The sequence below is a fragment of the Planococcus citri genome, chromosome 3, assembly GCF_950023065.1.
Source record: "Planococcus citri chromosome 3, ihPlaCitr1.1, whole genome shotgun sequence".
Classification (NCBI taxonomy): domain Eukaryota; kingdom Metazoa; phylum Arthropoda; class Insecta; order Hemiptera; family Pseudococcidae; genus Planococcus; species Planococcus citri.
This window is the reverse complement of record NC_088679.1, coordinates 54,463,367-54,485,055: the sequence shown is the minus strand read 5'-3', so window position 1 is coordinate 54,485,055 and position 21,689 is coordinate 54,463,367. Positions and strand designations below refer to the sequence as shown.

The window sequence follows — 21,689 nt, the reverse complement described above, 5'->3', positions numbered from 1 at the left end:
TTTTTTCGTAATTTTATTGCCGAAATAGTGGTAAGATTTTTTTAAAATCAAAAATCTTTTTTTAAAAAATTTATAGTGTTGTAATAGGTACTTAATTTTTGTTTAAAATACAGGTAAAGTTTTTTGTAATCAATTTTTTTGGTCATATACTTTTGTATTGTGAATTAGAGTTGACTTACATCGATTTGCAACACTGGTTCTATCATATAAATGAAAACATGAAAAATCGTTTTTCCAAAAGGCGATAAGTCAGTTTACTTTTTCTGCCGCAGAAGCGCTGCAAACTTGAGTTACACCACGAAACCAACACTTATGTGTTGAGGTAGATCCAATATAACATGCCGGATAGGTGGCATACTCCAAGTGCATCGCGCCTTGGAATGGGCACTAAAAACGTCATTTATCTCGAAACCATAATTTTTGACTTATCGCTTTTTGGAAAACCGCCCTTCAAATATATAGACAAACAGACGACCTTGGGAAGCCCAGACAGGCCGCAGACAACCTTGAGAGGCTAGAAAGGTAGGTCAGTGACCTCGAGAAGCCAGACAGGTGAACAGAAGACGATCTTGAAAGGCCAGACAGACGGGTCAATGCCCTTTACAAACTTGACAAGAAGACAAGTGTTCCAAAAATTTTTGAATTTTTCTGTTTTTTTTTGAATTTTGTATTTTTTTATTTGTGTTTGTTTCTATGTAGACCTACAAAGGTCCAAGATAGAATTCAACGTTTGTAAACTCGGAGTACTGCATCTTCGCAATCCTTTTGTGACCGAAATCACCACAAATCGATTAATGTGGTGCCAAATAAATTTCAGCTGTCTGTCTCAATTTGATCATAAGCCTACATATTCAAATTTTTTCCTAAAAAATGGCTCAAATAGACTGAATTTTTTTTTTAATTTGACAAAAATCAGAAACATAAAATTCAGCACTCGTGAAATTTGATCTGGTCATGTATCTTTGAACCCTTTTTCGATTTTTTTTCATCCAATTTAAAAATTGTTTTGTCGAAGTTGTTTTTTTGGAGTGGTCATTTGCCCCTATAATTTAACGATAGGCAACTGTCCATTTAAAATTTTCCCGTGGGTCTTATATGTACTAACTTTTATTACTTGTAAACGCCGAACAAATTGAAATTTTGCTCGCTGAAAGAACCAAAGAACATGCTTCGCATATCTGAGAACCAAATTTTAAAGTGTCGTTTTGATTTTTCAATTTTTAGCGAAATTTTGAAAATATAATATATCTATGAAAAATCTAAACAAAAAGAATAGGTAGATCATGAGAGAAAAATTTGGAAATCGAGTTGTTTGCTAATGTCTACTCTTCCCTTCACCCCTCCTTCCCTTCCATCGCTTGTGATCTCTTTCCAACCGATATAGAGTATCCAGCAACAAAAGTTAACTTTTCTACAGTAATCTGAAATCGCTGTAGAAGTTGTAATTAATTTCGACAGCTGAAAATTTAATCTTACCTCTATCATAAGTTTGACTTCGTGAATCGATTAAAGCAGGTGAATCAAAAATCCGAGATGACGCGTTGAAGATTTAATTTTTCTATAAGTAAGTTGAAAATCTCGAATTATTTTGAAAAAATTCAGATCGTCTATTTCCACATAAAATCGTTTTCTGAATAAACTTCCCCTACACGCCTTAAAATCAACCCTCTCAAATTTATTGCAGCAGTTTTCGAGCTGATCTGGAGCATTTAGCGAAAGTTGACTTCTTCCAATAAATTTCAATTTGTTTACGCTGTAATCGTAATCTGCTCGTACTTTCTCAAATGAAAATCTTTATTGAAATTTTTAGTTTTCCTACGAAATTTTGGGAAACAGAAAGGGTCGTTTTTTTTCAAAACCTGGCCATCTCCAGCCCCTTTCAATTTGATCATAGACTATACGAGCAAACGAATTGTTTTGTTTTTATATGTGCACTGTGCACACACACTCGTATTCAGTAGGAGTTACTGATCGTGAATCAAACCTCTCGAATTTAATCATCCATTTCAAATGTACACTATTCATATTATGCATCGAATAAATACACCAAGTTTTATCACTATCCTCGATAAGAAGAGAAGGTGCTTTCTTCGTACTAACAACAATAACAAGCCCAAGTAGTAATGAAAAAATTGATCGAGTACGTATTATCAGACGTATACCTACGTATATGTAAAAGCAGATGCGGAATATACAGCAGGTGAAAATACTCCTAGTCGTGGTTTGACGACAGCAATAAAATACAGTAATCAAGTAGTCTTTTAAGAAAATAAAAAGAGGGGTTAGTAGACTATACATGTAGTTAAGCTATACGTGGAGGTATACCTTTGTATACCTAGACCTACCAGACAATTGATACCACGGATAATGTCCGACAAGCGCCCAGTCTGTGGTCACCGAAAATGGCAGACATGCGGGCCCTGTTCGCCCGGCGATGCCGACGGTGTCTCTGTCTCATCGTCAGGTCTCCGGTGAACTTATATATGATTGTTGTTCTACTGTATATTTTGATAAACTATATTAATCTGTATTTTATACTTGTTGATAGTCTGTACCTTTACCGTTAGTACTCGTACCTGTCTCGTTCATGTGTTGAACTAGTCAAAAACACGGGTTCCTATATTAATTAACAACTTATCCCGTCGCGCGAATCATTTTCCATCCCATTTTACATTCGGTAATTAGCGAGTTGGATTTGGCTCTTGTAAATTTTGATTAGAATTTAAATTTATGTTGCGGATCGAATCGAATCGCCTGAGTCTGACAATGCGAATGGATGCTGGAGTCGGAGAACTGTTTTTAAAGTTTAAAGACCCTTATCATCTGATCTCATATCTTGTAGAAGAGAAGATACAGGTATTCACTTTTTCGAAGTAGTAAAGCCTGTTAGAAAAAACCCAATCGCAATTTTGCTAGTGAGAAATTTTATGCTGTAAAAACTCGTTTCAATTCAACTGAAAAAAATTGAAATTTTTCCTCATCAAGAATAGATTTGAATTGAACTTTCCACTTTGCTCAAAATTATCGCAAGGATGAAACCTCCCTGGAAAAATGAATCACATATTCTTTGCATAGAAAATTGCTTGTCTTGTAATTTGCTGCCCTTCATTTTTTTAGTGGGAACGTTCTATTTTTCCAAAAAAAAATCGATTTGGTGGAACGTAAAAATTGCCCACCAGCAGACCAAAAATATCAACAAAAAAATACCCTTTCTGAAAAACCGAGAAAAGTCGTGACATAAGACTCTCCGGAAATTCGTCTGAGATGTGAACATGGAAAGTTGACATTTTTGAAAATAGTGAACATTCTCCCAGTTGAAAAATTCTTTGACCACAAAATTCGAGTAAAATACTCCAATTACATTTGGTCGAAGAGGGGGGGGGGGTGAATGTTCCAAAATTCAAAAAATTAGTGGGTGCAAATTTTAATACAGGATGGGAGGTTGTATACCCCAAATTTTTGAAAATTAAGAATCTTTGATTACGAATTCAAGTGAATACTCCAATTTTGAGTACGAGAGATTGGTATAGGCTGTAGAGAAGGGGGTTTAAGTGATTCCAAACTTTTTTCAAAGTGGCAACAAAATGTTTGGAAGTGAACGAAGTATCCTATACCTATTGACTTTTCTTATTTTTGAAACAGTTCAAACTCTTCTTTCCCCTTCCAAGTCACCATGAGTCTGGGTCTCTACTGTCTCCAGCTGTCTCCAGATTGAAGTGGCGATGCAAAAATGTTCAAATTTTCAGGGAATGTTACCCCCAATCCCCCTTCTCTGTTCGTTTAAAAATCTCGATACACGAACATAATTTGAGTTGATGTTTCAAATTTTTTTTAGCTATATTGAAGGGTATGATTGATGAAGAAAATTTGTACTTCTAAGATAAGAATTATCCTCACCATCATCCAACGATCCTAGCTTCATAAACCTGAGAAAATGTGATTGATTAATTAATAAAAATTCATCGCTGAAGATTTTTGAAATAATTCACCCTATCCTCCTCCCCCTCCTTCCAACCTTTCCGATGTTTTATGTGTATTTACTTACTTAGTTGATATTTGAAAGATTTGGAAAATTGGAACTCTAAACAAATGGTCTGGGAAGCGGAGTAAATTCAGTGAAAATCATTTTTCTGAAAGACTGAGTCCCTTTTAAAAAATTCGACTCTATTCGTTTTTATTTTTTTCCATTATTTTTGGATAATCTTCTCATCTACTTGTATAATTTTTCACTTGTACATATTTTTTATCAAAGCTGCCATAATTATGTTTTTTTTATTGTTCATTTTCAGTTTTGGTTTTCCATCACTTCAATACCCTCTTCTCCCTTCCTCTCTTTCATTTCAAATGTTAATAAGAGTTTTAAAAATAACTGCGCCATGGATTTCAAATAAACTTTTTAAACTCTTTTTGATGTATGAATTTTTGAAAATTTCTTCAAATTTTTCAAGTATACTTGGTTAAAAATTCTGATTAAATTTTCTATTCGTTCTAACGTGTTAAATTATGCATGTATTTGCTTATTTACGATGACATAACGCAGTCGTGCAAAGAAGGGTTACTATTACCACCTAAGGTGAGAAATTTATCGTTCATGTTTCGTTGCACTCTCACTGGGGAGGGCTTCTCGATGATTTATGTAATCAAACATTTAAAAAATGAAGAAAAAAAGTAGTGTAGGTATTTGAGTTATGAAAGACTTTTTAATGTAATTCGAGGTTGTGTACTGATCTAAGTATGTGCATTATGTGCATTTTATTTTTCCATGTACATAATATTGAAAATTATTATACGTACCTTCGATCGCCATCACATCATACCATCCATCGATAGGGGACTATTTCATGGGCGGTGGATTCAAAAAGGGTTTATTGTAAATGGATAAAATTTATCGGCGATTTCTTCATTAATTGGTGATAAATTTCAATAAAAATATCTCAACGAGTGATTTGAAAATATCCTGAATGGAAGTATCATTCGATACCCTAGTCGATTACTTTACCTACCCGAGTGATCGCCGCCGTCGTCGTAGTATGTACCTATTTTTAACTATCCGAAAAAGGACGAACGAAGATCGTAAAAAAGAAAAATTAAATTAACACTATTTTCCTTTCTTCGATAAAAAGCCATCTTGTATATGTACTTTAGAATATTTTAGTAGATAAATTTTTACATCTAAAATGTAATCCGTATAAATTCACGATGTTTATCTGCAGGTAATGCTACCTATACCTACAGACTCGAGCCAAATGTATACGGAACATCAAACGAACGTACCTATACCTATTTTTTAAGGAAAAAAAAAACTTAAAATATCAAGGAAATAAAAAAAAGCGGCGCTGTGTTCGAACAGGGTTCAAGGATTGTGGTATATAAGTTACCTTCAAAGTACACCTAGAATTCGGACAGCAGGTGGTTTGCAGCATGACAAGATCAACCCTTTTAATTGTGCCCAACCTATCGGGAGTATAACTCCCCAAATTTAACTTCTTCTTTCCGACACTCCAAACAAAATAACACATGCGAAACGGAAACATTTTACGTTCTATTATTATTTACAATAGTAAACGTTATTATGTGGGTTTTTCGAGAGAGTTAAATAATTCGAAAAATTAATGCGGTCGGTGTCTCGCTATATATCGGGTTAACAACATGCTGCACGTACCTTCGTTTAATTCAATCGATTAATTTTTGTCTAAAGTATTAACTAGCGTGAAATTCTTCTAATAGATGAGGAAAAAAAAGTCTATAGGTAAATAAACATTCACACTTACCCCCCTTTTTTCCGTATGTAATGCTTCACTAATTCTACACTTGTAACCAGTGTCACGGAAAGTTTATAAAAATTAATTAATACTTTGGCACGAGTACACTTTTAATAAAGTCCAGACAGTCCAGACTGTGTAATTTACCGGCTCGTTGGTAAATTTTGTTCAAAAATTAGGTTATATGGGTTCTTTTGTGATTTTTTTTTCTATCTTTCTGTAGGCCTTACTATAGTAAGCGAACGAAAAATTAGGTTATTTAGGTGCCTATCTGTATCGATGTTTTGGCGAATTTTTTGGTAATATAACCTTAAGCTATATTCGAGAATTTCGATGTTGTATACTATAGAAATCGCGTCTGGAGAATGCTGCGAACTGATTAATTATATTTCGTAATCATTTTATTATGTAAATCGAATATCGCATGATATACCCGAATTATAATATCACCGGTGGTGGTAGTATTAGGTATTTTATAAAGGTTGTAATTTCAGCGAGGTCTTTATCTAGAGCGGTATTATTTTAAGCAAAATTTGCATTATTCGCATCGCCTTGCGATGAGGTGTTTTTCAAGTTTCAAGGACGTAAATACTGGAGGGTTTTTGGGTTAACCTTTCCGTCTTATGTATTTGACTCCCTCCTTACCCAGCTCTGACTTAAATGAACCGTTCTTTGAAAAAAAAAATGTGTTTGTAAATTGATGAACCTTGATGATAAACAAAGAGTACCAGATAATATTAGCTTCATTTGCAGATGCTAAAGTATCTTTCTGGTGTCCCCCTCTCTCCTCCTTTAATGCGAATGAATTAGTCGGTAATTATGAATTTAAGGTCTCAAATTTGAAATTTTGTTAGCGGAGTGTTATTTATCGTTATTTTATGTAATCTTGTATGTATTGCAAGGTGTATAGAAAAGATGCAAAAACTTTGCATTTTTATAGGTAGTGCTGAAGAGAATGGACGGGAAACTTCAAACTTGCGACTAATGGTTGTTTGGTAGTTGGTTTGAAATTTTGTGGGGAAAATGTATTGAAATTTTTTTAATTGTGTACGCATTTTTAATTCAATTGTTGATTTTATAATTGATGTAGGTATAAGTTGTTTAGTGAGTAGATGTTGATCTTCAAAATCTGAATGCAAATTGGAGTCTGGAAATGAAAAATTTTAATGATCAATGATCGTGTAGTCTATCTTGAAGTTTAAAGAAAAGAAAATTTACCAGTATTTTAGATACTGAAATTCATTTTTGTATTAAAAATGTTGCTGTTATTTATGGAAAATTTTAAACTTTTTCATAAAATAATGTTTTAGTTTCAAAACCACAAGATCCAAGTCCAAGATCCAGTGGAAATAGTTACTTCGTTTCAACCCTTCCAATTCGAAAAACTAATTTTGAGGTCCTCTTCAGCCTTTAGCAAGTTTTTAATCATCTTCATTAATTTCAAATTTCATTTCGGAAGTGTCAAAAATGAACTTTATCATCCATAACTTTAACTGGTGCTTATTGAAGATTCTTTTCACCGCTTTACACCGTTCTATCCCAAAATTTCCGGTGTGCCAGTTCAAAATTTGAAAAAAGGTAGATTTTCTATTGAGATATCTATTTGCTCAATAAAACTACACGGCTGCTCGAAAGCAACCATTTTTGAGCCTTTCCGAAGCCTCCAGCAGATTTTCAATTTTCTCCAGGAATTTTAAATCGCTTAGGAAAGACCGAAAATGAACTATGGCACCTGCAACTTCAATTGATACCTGTTGGGAGGGGGGCTCTCAAGCATTTCAAGCCTTTAGTGTGAAATTCTTAGTGTGTCTGCTCAAAAATAATTCTTTTTATCAAAAAAAAATGAAAACTGAAATCTCTGAAAAGGTTTATCATGAGTGGCTTATTTCGTTAAATATCCTCCCTGGGATCAATAAAACCATCTGATTAGATAATAGCAATTTTTGAACCCGTGTGGAGACTTTCAAGTTATCAATTTTTCCATAGAATCTTGGATAGCTCTGGAGGGTCAAAAATGAACTTGAGTGCCTAATTTTGACCTGCCAAAGTTGATTTGTTGATTTTTCAAATTGAAAATTGTGGTATGATCTCATCTGCATGATTTTCTATTTTTTAAAAAAAACTGAATCTTGTAATAAAAATTTGAAAATCGGGTTGTATGTCCAAGTCGCGCCCCCTTCCACTCCTCGAATCGATGATTTGAGCCGATCTGGAGCCTCCGGTGAAAGTCCTCTTTTTTTCAGAAATTTCAAATCGCTCCAGAAAGCGATGTAATTTTTTTGAATTTAATTCTGTGGCTGGAAATCCGATCCTGTCATGAGTTTGACATTCTGAATCGATTATCGCAAAGTTTTCGTCCTTCGAGTTGGAAGGATTGATTTCTTTCGTTTAAAAAGATGGCATAAAAAGTTGAAAATTCGATTAAATTTTCAAAAACTTACCAAAAATTTGGCGATGACTTTAGCACTTAAAATTAGGTAGGTATGTATGGTTCCGAACCGGCAGCAACCGATTTTGGGAAAATGTTGTGCTGTGAGATCGGTCTGATTTGGACTGTTTTTATGGCCCTTTTTGAGAATCTGGAATTTCCAAAATATGACTACAGACTCCAGAATGGCTCGAAACCCCCTCCAATCGACTCAGATTATTTAAATTAGAGTATAAAGTAAGTTTAGGTTTTCCCATTCTTGTGGGTTAAATTTTGTAGAAATTTTAACCTTCAAAAATCTACTGGAGGCTCCAGAATTGTTCAAAACGATTCGAAACAGTTTCCAATCGATTCGGGAGGTCGAAAGTGGAGTACCTAGGTACACAAAAAATTTCAGCTTTGCGGGTCAGTTTGATGAAATTTTATTTTATTTTTTCTCATTTTTGAACCGTTGATTTTTAAAAATTCACCAAAAATCAAAAAATACTTTTTAGCTTTGAAAACCTTCCTTGTAAGCACCTAAAAATCAATCTCCAACAATCATGATGAAATTCAAAATGGATTTCAACTCCTTCAAAATGAAAAATAGTCAATCAATGAATGTAATGTTGGGTAGATATCCGTACTGCCTTGAAGGCACCTCACGAAGTGCCATTTATGCTGATTGGGACGTCAGCGGTCACTTCCTCTATTTTGATTTTCCAAAAAGAGAAAACCTTACGTTTAGTTTTTCTGAAAACTGCCTGCTTTGGAAATAAAATGTTCAAAATTTTCAAAAATTATCAGAATTTTTTTTCAATTTTCGAGATCCAAAAAACAGATTTTTATACAAAATTTTCCCTTAGAAAAAAACATCCTACCTTTCTCTCTAAAAAAGTTTTTTACCTTTTGAAAATTTGTTCCAAGTATCTCTATCCTCTGAATATTATAGCAAAGAAACCAAAAATTAAATAATTTAAAACAGTTTGAAACTGTCTGTTTAAATTTGATTATTTACGTATAAAGCAAATCTCCTCTCGTATCATCTACTCAACCATTACATTTTTTTTGCACTTATCATTTCCTCCTATATTCGCACTTCTTTTTCGAAATTAATTTTTCAAACATATGTCACATATAATCTGCTTCTGTCCAGATGAAATATTCCATTCTGATAAATAATTTACGTATTTTCCTTAAAAAAAAAAAAAAAAAAAAAAGAGACATTCGTCGTCGTTGTATCTAATCATTTACGATCGACCTACATTTTTAAAATAACGAAAAAAAATTGTCATATCATATTTCCTTGTACTTCAATATCTCATGTGGTTCCTTATCAGTTATTTTTTTTTTCGCAATACCCAGCTGCTTAATAAATTTGGGATTATTCCATCAGCAAAACAACCGGCTAAGCGTGTGATGCTGTTAAAAATCCGAGAATTTAGACGGATGAATAATTAACCAGAAACGCGAAACACATTTCCCAGTCTTCCTGGAAAAGCTAATTGATTCGGTGTCTCATTTAGACGACTCATTGGTTTAAAAAAATGTATGGTATTTTTTACATTTTTTGTCGAAGCATTTCCGCTAGTTAAGGCACCTATTGTGTTGTCGTTAAGTTACCTTTTGATGCATAATTTGATTATAAAATAGTACTGGTATACGAGTTACTGTGGTATACAGAAAGTTACCATGAAATGCGATCTCAGTTCGTATACACGAGTAATTAAATTTGTTTTATCTACTGTTTGTAAGTTTCAGTTACTGTACGTTAGAAATTGGTAATCTAATTAGGAAAATGCAGACTTTGTAATTAATTCTCGCAATACGTTCTACGTAACTAAAAGGGGTTAAAGTGGGATTTTTCACACTACAGAAAAGCCTCTATAACTGTAACATCAAGGATGTTAGAAAAAATAGATAGGGATTGAAAAACAAGTCAAACAGCTTAGATGATTTTTGTCTCGCAAATTCGGACAAATACCGACTTACCGAAGATTTTTTTCCGCTAATCTTAACGGGTTCCATATTAAGAAAATATTTTGAAGTTGGTGAAAAAACCGCCGATTAGGGAGATAATGGTGTGTGGTTTTTTTCACTCATTTTGGAACCGTATTAAGGAGCAAAAAAAATTTCAACTAGTTTATTGGTGCTCACATATATACGGGCATTCTTTCTATAATTTTAATGTATCATTTAAAATGGCAGATGTTTCGAGTACATTTTTATAGTTTTTTCATCTTAAAAAGCAATTCTTAGGTATCGGGTTAGCTTCGTCAGCCAATATAATGACGGTAATTAGGAATAAACATGTAAGTACAGAGAGCGGTAAGCAACTGACTACGACACCTGCGCTTCAAGAAAACGAAAAGAAGTATAAAGTTATGCCTACCTATGTATACCTTGGTACAAAGCAGATGGTTTGTCTGTGACCATCATTTAATGGTTTACTCGCGTGCTGTTGATCTACAATGCCCTTAAGCGAAAGGCACAAGGCCTAGTATTCTTTTTTTTTTCAATCTTTATTCAAAAAAACTAACAGGTTTCTACAATATATCACTGTTCTGTTCATAAATATAGGTTGAAGACTACGTACTTTTTATTTCTCCAACTCGTACTCGTTCATTGTTCATTACTTATTTATTAACTCTTAAATGAAAAATAACCCGGTCGATTGTGTTTTTTTTCAGATGAATGTACAAGCATTACCTATATGATTGTATCGATAGCAGCAAATTACCTACACTATCGCGCAGCAACCGAAGACTACTACTGAACAAGCGAACAGGTGATTTTACTTCTCTGATTTATAAAATCGGTTTGTTTACTTTTACGTGCGTAGTTTTAGAACGATGGATGCTCTCCCCATTGTTATAAGAATTAATTACAGAAAGGGATGAAAAACGGCGACAAGAATTAAAATTTTGGTATTCGATATGTTGTGGATTTCGTAGCTTGCTCTCAACCGGTTTAGTTTGATTGTTCAGGTGGTGTTTTGATACGTACTATAGCCTTGCCTTGCCCGAAGGGATGCATACACCCTCAGTGATAATCTTGTTTATATCCCTTGAACTTGACTTCTTCCTGTTCGACGTTTCGCAAAGAATAAGAATAATGGCCTGCGCACGTACATGTTCGTGTACATAAATACCTTACCTTTGGTGTACCTCTACCTACCTCGTATATGAAAAGGAGCGCGCGTCGCGTCTTGTCCTCTTGCCGTCTTCTAATAAGGACAAATGATGATTTACGATGAAGAATGTCTCCTAGAATCAAGATACTGAGTTTTAATAATGAATGGAGTAGAATGATCACGTGCTGGAATTACCCCCATTAAAATTATATTATGAGGAATGATTTACAATTTGCCGGGCGAATGTAATCGAAGTATTTTAAAAATGCTGTATTCTCGATGAAAAACATCGGTGGAATGGATTTTATCGATTTGAGATGATCTTTTGTGCCCATGTGTGATGCTGAGAGTTGATTCGTCGATCGATTCGAAGAGAATGTGAATTTAAAGTGTTTCAAATTATCGAAAGATTTCAAAATTCGAGAATTTTGGGTATACTCAATTTTTTAGTTTGAAGTTTTCATCGTTATTTTTTAAACGCTTAAAAAACATTTTGGACGTAAAAAAAAGTTTCGATAAGTAGGTACGAGTAATTTGATGAAATTTCTATTTTTTTTATGAGTTTTTGGCATTTTTTCAGACTTTTGAAAACTTTCCAAGCAGTGTTTCAGGTTTTTAAGTTGATATTTGAGAAAAATGATCGATTCCCGATATTCTGAGTCAAGTTGATACTCGTAACTGACTTTTGGATATCAAGTTTGACTTTATGAAAACTGAAAAAAATTCAATGCATTGCAATATCATTAATTTCCAAGTCAAAAACACACCCATTCTCAAAATAAAATTTTCGTTTCAAAAAAGACTGCATCCATTTTAATACCTACGTGTTATGTTTTTCGGATTTTCGTAAGATTTCTACCAATTTGAAAAAATCAACTTGTCATAAAAACTGTAAAAATTGTTTGTACCCAAAATTGAGTCATGATTTTTGAGATTTTCGAAAAAATGTCATGTGACACATCACATATTTGTAGATTAAAATTTCGACCAAATTTTTTTTCAGCATCATTAAAACTTGCAACTTAAAACTTGACTGATTTTCTCAGAAATTCACGTAATTACCACTCAATTTTGAGATCAAAATTTCTCAAAAATGCTCAAAATAAGTTGGAATAGAGAATTTTTGATTTTTTGCAAAAATTTCAACTCATTGTGATAGGTTTTATAACGCTTTTTCTTCAATGGAAAAAATTGTAATACAATTTTGGGCTCAAAATTCTCCTAAAATGATCAAAGAACATTTCTGTTGAAATATTTGATTTTCTGCGGATATTTTAAACCCTTTAAACAGTTTGTATGACACTTTTTTCAGAAACTTGAGAAATCGTGACCTAAATTTGAGCTCGAAATATTTCAAAAATGTTCAAGAAAAATTTTCCATGGAATTTTAGATTTCTTACGAAATTTTTTATCATTTCTGGAGGAATCCGATTATTTTTATGGCAATCGAAACTGAAAGAATCTGATTTCGAAGACTGCGAAATAGCCCTAAGTCTGATACAAACTATATACTAAATTGAAGTCACATGATTGAAAATTACCATACTTACTTAAAAAGAAAATCAGCATATTTGAGAAAAGTTTTGCAAAAATTGCTTGATGATAATTCGTCACAAAACCACTTGAAATAAACTGAAAATTGATAAAACATCTTGAAAGTTGATGAAAATATTGCAAAAATGTTCAAGGGCCCAAAAAAAGTGTTAAAATTACGCAAAATTGGTCAAATATTATCAAAATTGGAAAAAAATGAAAAAATCACATAGTAGGCATCATAATGACTGTAAAAAAATTGACACAAAAAGCACTCGAATGCTTCCAAAAATTAATGGAATTTCAATGAAATTTCGCAAAATTTTACAACAGTTGCTTAAAACTTTGTTAAAACTAGTTGGAATGATATAAAAACATCAAAGAAACGATAAAAAACTTGATGAAATTCCTCGAAATTTGAGTAAATACTTGCAAAAATTACCTAAATTGCGTGAAAATTTGTCAAAATTGCAGAATGTATAAAATATGTCAAGTCAGAAGTCAGACTGACTTTTCTGCAGATCGAAGTTATTGAAAACTGCCATAAAAATAAACGAAAAATCAGCGCAATTTAGCAAACTTTGAGAAAATTTCTTAAAAATTTGCTAAAATGTCATGATTTATGAAAATTGTTGAAATTACTCGAAATTTCAGTAAAATATTGCAAAAATAGCTTGAAACATTGTTAAAACTTGTTTGAATGACCTGAAAACATAAAAAAAAAACTGATGCTTGCAAAAGTCACCTGAATGACGTGAAAATTTATCAAAAATTCAAAATCGTAAAAAATATTATATTTGTCAAATTGACTTCTTAAAATCACTTTACTTGAAATTCAGCAAACATTGCAAAAATTGCTTGAAAATTTGTTGAATTGTCACAAAGGTTGTTGAAATACCTGGAAATTTTAGTAAAATATCGCAAAAATATCTATGAAATTTTTCAAAAATAATATCAAGCACTCCGGAAATTACCGAAAAAATGGGCAGAATTTTGACAAATTTTAGCTAAAAATTGCATAAAACGATGTTAAAACTTCTTCAAGTGACATAACAACAATTGAAAGTGACCAAAAATCAATTAGATATTTCAGAATTTGAGTAAAATTTTGTTAAAACGGATGTCTAATGGACATGAAAGTCATAAAAAAAAACATGAATTTTGCTCGAAACACACTTAAAAATTTTTGAAAAACCCTATAAAATGAAAAAAAAATAATAAATTTGTTCAAAAAATCCTAAAGTACCTACTTGCCTATAAATTGAAAAAAATTCGTGCAGTTTCGAGTTGATTACTTCATTTTTTGGGGGGGGGGGCGGGATTTTCATGCGGTAAAAATGTTAAAAATAGGTCATGAAAAAGTCATGATTTTTTGTCTGGGAGTTTTCTTAGACGCCTTGTAAAATTGCGTAGATTATGAAACATTTCAATAAAATAGATCAAATATCATCAAAGTGAAATAAATTTTGCAAAAATTTAAATTCAATAAAGCTAAAGCATCTCAAAATTGGAGTAAGTAAAATGTTTGAAAATTCAAAGGTGATATCGTTAAATGAAGAGAACAGGGAGCAAAAAATGATGCATGAACCTGATTTGTGGCCATAAATCGCGAATCACTGCTAAAAAAATAACACTAGGCAACGGCATATTTGTTTTCGGGTTGAAAATGGGCTTAATCGATAGTTTAGACCCTAAAACAAAAAACAGAGTGAGGTTTTTCAATTTGAGTTGTTTTTGTAGTCAGGGGAGATGATCAAAGTTGCAAAAATGGCCGTTTTTGCCCTATTTCACGAGTTTGTGGCGACATCAGTATTAGGTTTAAAAAAAAACCAAGGTCATATTCGGATTCTACGCACTTTTTCAAGTAAACTTCTTTACCGGATTTTTGATTTTCGAACATTCAAGCGCATACGGAAGATTTTTGTTTGTAACATATTCTAAAACTCGGAGCGCGCGACGCTGGCGTTACTCCACGACGTAATTGTGGCGCGGAACCGTGCTCGCGCGGGCGAGGTTCTCGTGCAGTAAAAATCTCGTGTTACAAACGAAAATCTTCCGTATGCGCTTGAATGTTCGAAAATCAAAAATCCGGTAAAGATGTTTACTTGAAAAAGTGCGTAGAATCCGAATATGACCTTGGTTTTTTTTGAAACCTAATACTGATGTCGCCACAAACTCGTGAAATAGGGCAAAAACGGCCATTTTTGCAACTTTGATCATCTCTCCTGACCACAAAAACAACTCAAATTGAAAAATCCCACTCTGTTTTTTGTTTTAGGGTCTAAACTATCGATTAAGCGCATTTTCAACCCGAAAACAAAAAAAAGGTCAAAAATTGTTGCCTAGTGTAATTCAAATCACGAATCAAATCACCATCTTGACTCAGTAGTCAAAATATCGAAGGAATTGATTTGGAAGTGGTGGCCTGAAGGGACTTGGTTAGAATGTTTCCCTGATGAGTGATGATGGAACAATTGCCTATCCACCTACCCCTTAGCGTGGAAACTGTTTGAGAAACCGAAGATTTTGTTATTCGATAACATTCCCCTACACAACAACACCAACATTGGAAAACGTAGAAAAACAAAATAATTAAAACGATAAAAAAAAGTCGTACCTATAAATTTTATCGTATATAAGAAAACAAGTATAGAAAAATAACAAATTTTCAGTTATCTTCTAGTCAATATGTTCTAAATTTGTTAACCTAATAGGTTTCTACAAAACGTGCGAAAAAAAAAATAGAATAATTATCCGGATATTTGTTTGAAATGGTCTCTCGGGACTGAACCTCAAGTTAGAACTAAACTGTGCAGTACATATCATTTGACAGCCCTTGAACTTGACACTGTTTCGAAATACGAGTAGATCATATATTACTGCGTGTACTGTACATTGATAGAGGCAAATTATTCGTACCAAATTTGGAAGTATCACTCGTCAGTTCAAAGCTCCCAGGAATTGGCTAATTATGAGAAATGCGATAATTAGACGAGTATTTAGTCGTCTCCTCAAGGATAAAACTGGGCACGATGGAGGCACGACGGCGCTGACATTGATATTCGAAGGGTTAAAATAACGTTATGCATTTCGTATTCTGGCCCGTCTACGTCTGCGATACGGTCGCTTATTTGCGTAATTTCACGTACAATTTTTTTTTGTCGTTTTTCAAAACGTGGTTCCCATATTTCTAACACCCTTGTAGAACAAATTACGTGATGGAGTAATTGCGTTAGATCTTTTTTTTCGTCGGATTATAATTCATGCGGCGGCGCGTCACGTCGAGAATTACATTAATTATTTTGTTTCATATCGAAAATATGCTCGGCCTAGCACATATGCATGCTACAAAGTAACTTCTTTGTACTAGTAATCTTCACCTTAAGTATATGTAAACGGCCAGTACAAGGTTTTACGCATTTAATAGCCAGCAATGTGTTTCATAGTCGTAGTCGTAGTTGAAATATAAGCAGCGTAGTAAGGAGAGAAAAAAAAATGAAAAACATTGCGACCTTCGCCGTGACAATGACACTGAACTTCTTCCCGCCAAAACTGATCGACTCGCTTTATTATTCGGTGGCTTTCGCAACCGTGGTTTCGCGATCTTACAAAGAACACGCGATTCGCGATATTTGTTCTGTGAAAGGGTATAGAGACACCGTCTACGTCTGCCGCAGACGTTCTCAAGATGCGGACCCGACGACGTAATACTCTCGAGAGGCGTTAGGTGTTCAGGTATGGGTATGATGAAGGCGGCGTCGTCTTCGTCGTCGTCGTCGTATCTTCGCTCATTGCTCGCTCTCTCGATCTCGAGTCGAGATCCAGGTCCGGAAATTCTTCTTGTTCATTTACCATTACCACAAATGGCATGTTATGTCGTTTTAAATCTTATCGGTGTTGATTTTCGCTTATTTAATGGATTAGATAGACTGTGCGAGCAGTAATTTGTCATTTTCATTTTTATTCAACCACGAAGGCACGAACGAATCGTATTTTTCGTAAAGATACGAAGAAATTAGTCGAGAGAAATTAATTCTTTTTTTACATGTCTGTATTAATTTGTTGGACGAATTAGGTAGAGTAGGGTGCCTTACCTAGGTATACCTATGCTTGTTTACGAAAGTTGCATTTTTTTTTCACGTCTACCTAATCGTTGTTGTCTTGATGACTTAATTTTATGGTATCAAAGACCGCCACGTTTTGGCCAGGAAATCGTCAGTTGTAAACAAAACGAGAAAAAAAATCATTACGTTGTTGAAAATGCTCTATAATTTTAGGTTTGCTAGATGAGAAAACTCCCACTTTTTATCAAAGTTTGTTTCTTTTTTCTCTTCTTTTTCGTAATCACCTAAAAAAAAAGAAGAAATTAGCGTGTGTATTAACTTATGAAATGATTAAGATATCAAGTGATTTTGGGCCTACTTTTTGAAGAAAATGAAAAAAGATATTAATATCTAACATCCCTAAGTGAATACATCATTTGCGAAAGTACGTATACACTTTTTATTATTTTTGGATTCAGGTAACACTGTCTATTCAACGTTACAATCGCGAAGTCTGGACTTCTGCTAAAATTGTCAAAATCTCGCTTTCTGCACAAAAATCGCCAAAAATTCTCAGTTCTCTCCAAATTACTGAAAGGTCTCGCTTTTTACCTAAAATTGTCAAAAATGTTCATTTATGTACCCAAAATTGTCAATTTTGTTTTGCTGAAATAAAAGTTTCGCTTTTTTACCTACTATTGCTAAAAAGCTCTGCATTTTGCTAAGATTGTCAAAGTCTCGCTTACTGCCAGAAATAGTTGAAATGCCTCTCATTTTGTCTTGTCTCAACCACCAAAAAAGTTTGGTTTTTTACAAGAATTTTTTTCAACATTTTTTTTGAAAAATCTCTTTTTTCTAAGATCTGCCGTTTGCTAAACTTGTCAAAATTACGATTTTTTCCAGATAATTGCCCAAAACAGCATTTTGAACCGAAAATTTCCAAAAGGCTACTTTTTTAATTTTTGCTAAGAATGTCTAAAAAAAAGCCCCGCTTTTTGCTAAAATTTTCAAAATCTTCCTTTCTGCCAAAAAATAGTAGTCTCGTCTTTTATAAGAAACAATGCTAAAATAAAGTCTCGGTTTTTCCCAAAAATTACTCTTCAGCTCTGCCTTTTGCTAAAAGTGTCCAAAGTTTCGCTTTTTTTTGCAGAAGTTGCCTAAAATTATATTTTTTTTTGTCTAAAATTATTAAAATGTTTTGTTTTTTTTTGAAAAGTTGCGAAATGGTCTCGTTTTTTTGACAAATATTATATTACGAAAAAATTTTCATTTTTTTGTCAGTAATTGCCAAAAAGTACCTACTGCTTTTTTGAAAAATTGTCAAAGTATCGATCAAAAGTTTCATAATTAGATTTTAATTAGGTACCTAGGTACCTAAGATGTTTTGTTTCGTTATTTTTTTGATAAAATTCAATTGAAATGTTCTGTTTTTTTTGTCTGATTTTTTGTACACTAAAATATTTTGCTCGCGTTTTGTAACTTTTTTGTTCATCTTTTTGAACTTTAGTAAACTTTTTTGTTTATTAAATTTACTCTTTCGAAAAAAAATTGAGAACGATGAGCCTTGTCTACATTTCATTTTTTTCTAAATAAGACTAGTTGAAAGTTCTAGCATCAAATTTTCAGTAGATCAAAAATTATTCACTTCAAAGCTGACGTGAGCTTTCAAAATTTTATGAATTTTGATATTAGTCGCAAACAACTCCGGATCATAACAGAAATTTTAGCTAATGAACTTGATTCTTCAATTTTTGGTGATTTTTTGGACGTTAAAAATTATGATTCATGGAGACCTGATCAGTGATTTTCAAGAAATATCAAAATGGCGTGTCAGTTGGGTACGGCACTTTGTGAATGAAAAAAAATGCAAAAATTTCAACCTACAAAGCACCTATGATTCAGTGGCTTTCAATAAATATCGAACTGTCCTGTCTGTTGGGTATGGCACTTTGTAAAAAAAAAAAAAAAATGCAAAAATTTCAACCTACAAAGCACCTATGATTCAGTGGCTTTCAAGAAATATGGAATTGTCCTGTCCGTTGGGTACGGCACTTTGTGAATGAAAAAAAAATGCAAAAATTTCAACCTACAAAGCACCTATGATTCAGTGGCTTTCAAGAAATATCGAACTGTCCTGTCTGTTGGGTACGGCACTTTGTGAAAAAAAAAAAAAAAAAAAAATTTCAACCTTCAAAGCACCTATGATTCAGTGGCTTCCAAGAAATATCGAACTGTCCTGTCTGTTGGGCACGGCACCTTGTGAATGAAAAAAAAATGCAAAAATTTCAACCTACAAAGCACCTATGATTCAGTGGCTTTCAAGAAATATCGAACTGTCCTGTTTGTTGGGCACGGCACTTTGTGAATGAAAAAAAAGTGCAAAAATTTCAACCTTCAAAGCACCTATGATTCAGTGGCTTTCAAGAAATATCGAACTGTCCTGTCTGTTGGGCACGGCACTTTGTGAATGAAAAAAAAGTGCAAAAATTTCAACCTTCAAATCACCTATGATTCAGTGGCTTTCAAGATATATCGAACTGTCCTGTCTGTTGGGCACGGCACTTTGTGAATGAAAAAAAAATGCAAAAATTTCAACCTTCAAATCACCTATGATTCAGTGGCTTTCAAGATATATCGAACTGTCCTGTCTGTTGGGCACGGCACTTTGTGAATGAAAAAAAAGTGCAAAAATTTCAACCTACAAAGCACCTATGATTCATGGAGACCTGATTAGTGATTTCCAAGAAATATCCAACTGTCCTGTCTGTTGGGTACGGCACTTTGTGAATGAAAAAAAAATGCAAAAATTTCAACCTTCAAAGCACCTATGATTCAGTGGATTTCAAGAAATATCGAACTGTCCTGTCTGTTGGGCACGGCACTTTGTGAATCAAAAAAAAATGAAAAAATTCCAACCTACAAAGCACCTATGATTCAGTGGCTTTCAAGAAATATCGAACTGTCCTGTCTGTTGGGCACGGCACTTTGTGAATGAAAAAAAAGTGCAAAAATTTCAACCTTCAAAGCACCTATGATTCAGTGGCTTTCAAGAAATATCAAACTGTCCTGTCTGTTGGGCACGGCACTTTGTGAATGAAAAAAAAGTGCAAAAATTTCAACCTTCAAAGCACCTATGATTCAGTGGCTTTCAAGAAATATCGAACTGTCCTGTCTGTTGGGCACGGCACTTTGTGAATGAAAAAAAGGTGCAAAAATTTCCACTTACCAAGCACCTATGATTTGTGGAGACTTGGTCAGTGATTCTCAAGAGATATCAAAATGGCCGTATGAGTTGAGTACGGCATTTTGTGAATGATGGAAAAAGGTGAAAATTTCCACTTACCAAGCACCTATGATTTGTGGAGACTTGGTCAGTGATTTTCAAGAGATATCAAAATGGCCGTATGAGTTGAGTACGGCATTTTGTGAATGATGGAAAAAGGTGAAAATTTCCACTTACCAAGCACCTATGATTTGTGGAGACTTGGTCAGTGATTTTCAAGAGATATCAAAATGGCCGTATGAGTTGAGTACGGCATTTTGTGAATGATGGAAAAAGGTGAAAATTTCCACTTACCAAGCACCTATGATTTGTGGAGACTTGGTCAGTGATTTTCAAGAAATATCAAAATGGCCGTATGAGTTGAGTACGGCATTTTGTGAATGATGGAAAAAGGTGAAAATTTCCACTTACCAAGCACCTATGATTTGTGGAGACTTGGTCAGTGATTTTCAAGAAATATCAAAATGGCCCTATGAGTTGAGTAGGTACGGCATTTTGTGAATGCTGGAAAAAGGTGAAAATTTCCACTTACCAAGCACCTATGATTTGTGGAGACTTGGTCAGTGATTTTCAAGAAATATCAAAATGGCCCTATGAGTTGAGTAGGTACGGCATTTTGTGAATGATGGAAAAAGGTGAAAATTTCCACTTACCAAGCACCTATGATTTGTGGAGACTTGGTCAGTGATTTTCAAGAGATATCAAAATGGCCGTATGAGTTGAGTACGGCATTTTGTGAATGATGGAAAAAGGTGAAAATTTCCACTTACCAAGCACCTATGATTTGTGGAGACTTGGTCAGTGATTTTCAAGAGATATCAAAATGGCCGTATGAGTTGAGTACGGCATTTTGTGAATGATGGAAAAAGGTGAAAATTTCCACTTACCAAGCACCTATGATTTGTGGAGACTTGGTCAGTGATTTTCAAGAAATATCAAAATGGCCCTATGAGTTGAGTAGGTACGGCATTTTGTGAATGATGGAAAAAGGTGAAAATTTCCACTTACCAAGCACCTATGATTTGTGGAGACTTGGTCAGTGATTTTCAAGAAATATCAAAATGGCCCTATGAGTTGAGTAGGTACGGCATTTTGTGAATGATGGAAAAAGGTGAAAATTTCCACTTACCAAGCACCTATGATTTGTGGAGACTTGGTCAGTGATTTTCAAGAGATATCAAAATGGCCGTATGAGTTGAGTACGGCATTTTGTGAATGATGGAAAAAGGTGAAAATTTCCACTTACCAAGCACCTATGATTTGTGGAGACTTGGTCAGTGATTTTCAAGAAATATCAAAATGGCCCTATGAGTTGAGTAGGTACGGCATTTTGTGAATGATGGAAAAAGGTGAAAATTTCCACTTACCAAGCACCTATGATTTGTGGAGACTTGGTCAGTGATTTTCAAGAAATATCAAAATGGCCCTATGAGTTGAGTAGGTACGGCATTTTGTGAATGATGGAAAAAGGTGAAAATTTCCACTTACCAAGCACCTATGATTTGTGGAGACTTGGTCAGTGATTTTC

General features: G+C 33.9%; 1 protein-coding gene across 1 annotated transcript in view; it reads left to right on the top strand.

Annotated features, from left to right (window-relative positions):
- LOC135840759 (uncharacterized) overlaps positions 1–21,689 on the top strand; it is a 272,818-nt gene that overhangs the window by 55,460 nt on the left and 195,669 nt on the right. Inside the window, exon 2 of the mRNA XM_065357428.1 lies at positions 10,860–10,957. Within this exon, the coding sequence (XP_065213500.1) occupies positions 10,864–10,957 (94 nt within the window). The 5' untranslated portion in view covers positions 10,860–10,863. The remainder of the gene's footprint in view (positions 1–10,859; positions 10,958–21,689) is intronic.